The following is a 1,781-nucleotide window of genomic DNA, read 5'->3' on the forward strand; positions in this document are numbered from 1 at the left end:
GAGATCTCAGGTCCCCTCTACATTTTCAAAATTACAGCTTAGGGTGCAAACACCAAAGCAAGGCAGACGCAGAGGATGATTCTGGTTTTGAAAAGAGGATTACAGATGACTTCAAGGCCAGGAAACAATAAACACTGTAATTTTACAGGCTGCTCTCCAGTGTTCCGCTTTTCATTACACAAAGATCTCCCACAGGTGTAGTTTCCATTTTTTGCATTTATGTGCTGTAATATTAGCTTTCCATAGCGTAAAAGCTCAGACACATCTTTGCTTTCTCCTCCAACTGCGCACTGGCAGAAGCAACACTGGAAACAACTGATAAGGGACAATAATTTTTTTTTCCACATAGGTAAGAATGTAAAGAAAGTACACTTTAATATGATCCAGGCATATATCTACCTTTTTACAAAAAAGTTTAAAAAATCTGCACTGTCATGTTCTAGGTATTTATAGTTCTTCATAGATGTCCAGTTTGCAATAAAGTGTACTTGGAGACAAAGTCTTCCACCAGGTCTCCCTGCAGCATCTTCATAGCTCGCCAGTGAATGCTCCCACAGTTTTCGGGTTTGCCCTGGGGATGACTTAGCTCCTCTTTGATATAATCCAGCCAGAGATCTTTAAAAGAAAAAGTTCTGGTTAGATTTTGATTGAATATTACTTAGCAAACATACCAAACCTAACCTAGAAACTGTCTTTTTGTAAGCGAGTCCTGGATTTAATTAACACAATGAGGTGTACTCTGTGAAACTACAGTCCTTGAGGACCAAAACCCCAGGTTCTATTCCCAGCTGGAACAGTGATGTCTTAAGACATAATGCAGCAATAATTGAGCTGGTTTACTTTCTTAAAAGGAACGCTGCAGAAATCTTGATTATAAAAACACAGCTCCATACTGTTTGCAAATCCAAATTGAAGGTGATAGGCATCTCTTGTGCCAGCCAGCGTCAACGTTACTTGCCAGCAGCTCTGCTGAAGCCATCCCACTGTGAACAGTGACCCTGGGCTGAAAGTGCAGGGTGGCTGCAGTGTCATGGCACTTAATGGCACAGAAGAAATAAGCTCCACTCTGCATGACAGCAATCACAAGGGCAGAACAAACAGCTACCTTTTGAAATGGATAGAAATAAAAGAGGCAGCACTGAATGAATGAATAAATAAAACCCCCTTACCAGAATCTGTTGAACCAAACTCTCTCAAGGCACGTTCATAGTATTCTCTCAGACGAACCATTTTGCAGGATTCCTAACAAAGGAAGGTATTAAAAGGCCATTTATTTTGTAAAGAAGTGAATCTGCAGCTTGATTAGATTCGTACAAAGAAAGAGAGTCATGGTAATTACATGTGCACACGCACACTGCTGAAGATTAGTTACCGTGGCACTTGGTTTTGTATTACTCGCTATGAATCAACTTTAGAAGACAAATATGAACTGATCACAAAGTAATGACACTCACATGCCCTCTGTTTCCTATTTAAATCCACAGTTAGAAGTGTATTTTACAAATACAAGGCACTCACTGGAAATTCAACAACTTACTTGCTGCTTTTCTATTTGGATCATCTTCCTGAAGAAGTCAAGTGAAAATGGACGATTTTCACACAGGCTGAAGAAAAAACATAAGTAACTTCAGACTTCAAGCCTTTTAACATAAGGCCTAAAATATTCAGGTTTGAAGGTTTTGTTTGTCACCTGGTAAAGACTCTTCTGACTTTCTTATAACCACCATTTCTGTAAGTCCAGTCGAGATACTTTTCTTTCATAGTGACAGATTACGCAGGAG

At 39.5% G+C, this 1,781-nt stretch overlaps 1 protein-coding gene across 1 annotated transcript in view; it reads right to left on the reverse strand.

The window, feature by feature from the left end:
* Positions 1-457: 457 nt before the first annotated feature.
* Positions 458-1,781, reverse strand: part of UTP6 (UTP6, small subunit (SSU) processome component, homolog (yeast)) — a gene marked incomplete at its 5' end in the record, with an annotated part of 10,447 nt that continues 9,123 nt past the window's right edge. Inside the window, 4 exons of the mRNA XM_010137416.1 lie at positions 458-615; positions 1,170-1,242; positions 1,538-1,604; positions 1,691-1,772. Of these exons, the coding sequence (XP_010135718.1) occupies positions 458-615; positions 1,170-1,242; positions 1,538-1,604; positions 1,691-1,772 (380 nt within the window). The remainder of the gene's footprint in view (positions 616-1,169; positions 1,243-1,537; positions 1,605-1,690; positions 1,773-1,781) is intronic.

The sequence above is a fragment of the Buceros rhinoceros genome, unplaced genomic scaffold, assembly GCF_000710305.1.
Source record: "Buceros rhinoceros silvestris isolate BGI_N320 unplaced genomic scaffold, ASM71030v1 scaffold45905, whole genome shotgun sequence".
Lineage (NCBI taxonomy): Eukaryota > Metazoa > Chordata > Aves > Bucerotiformes > Bucerotidae > Buceros > Buceros rhinoceros.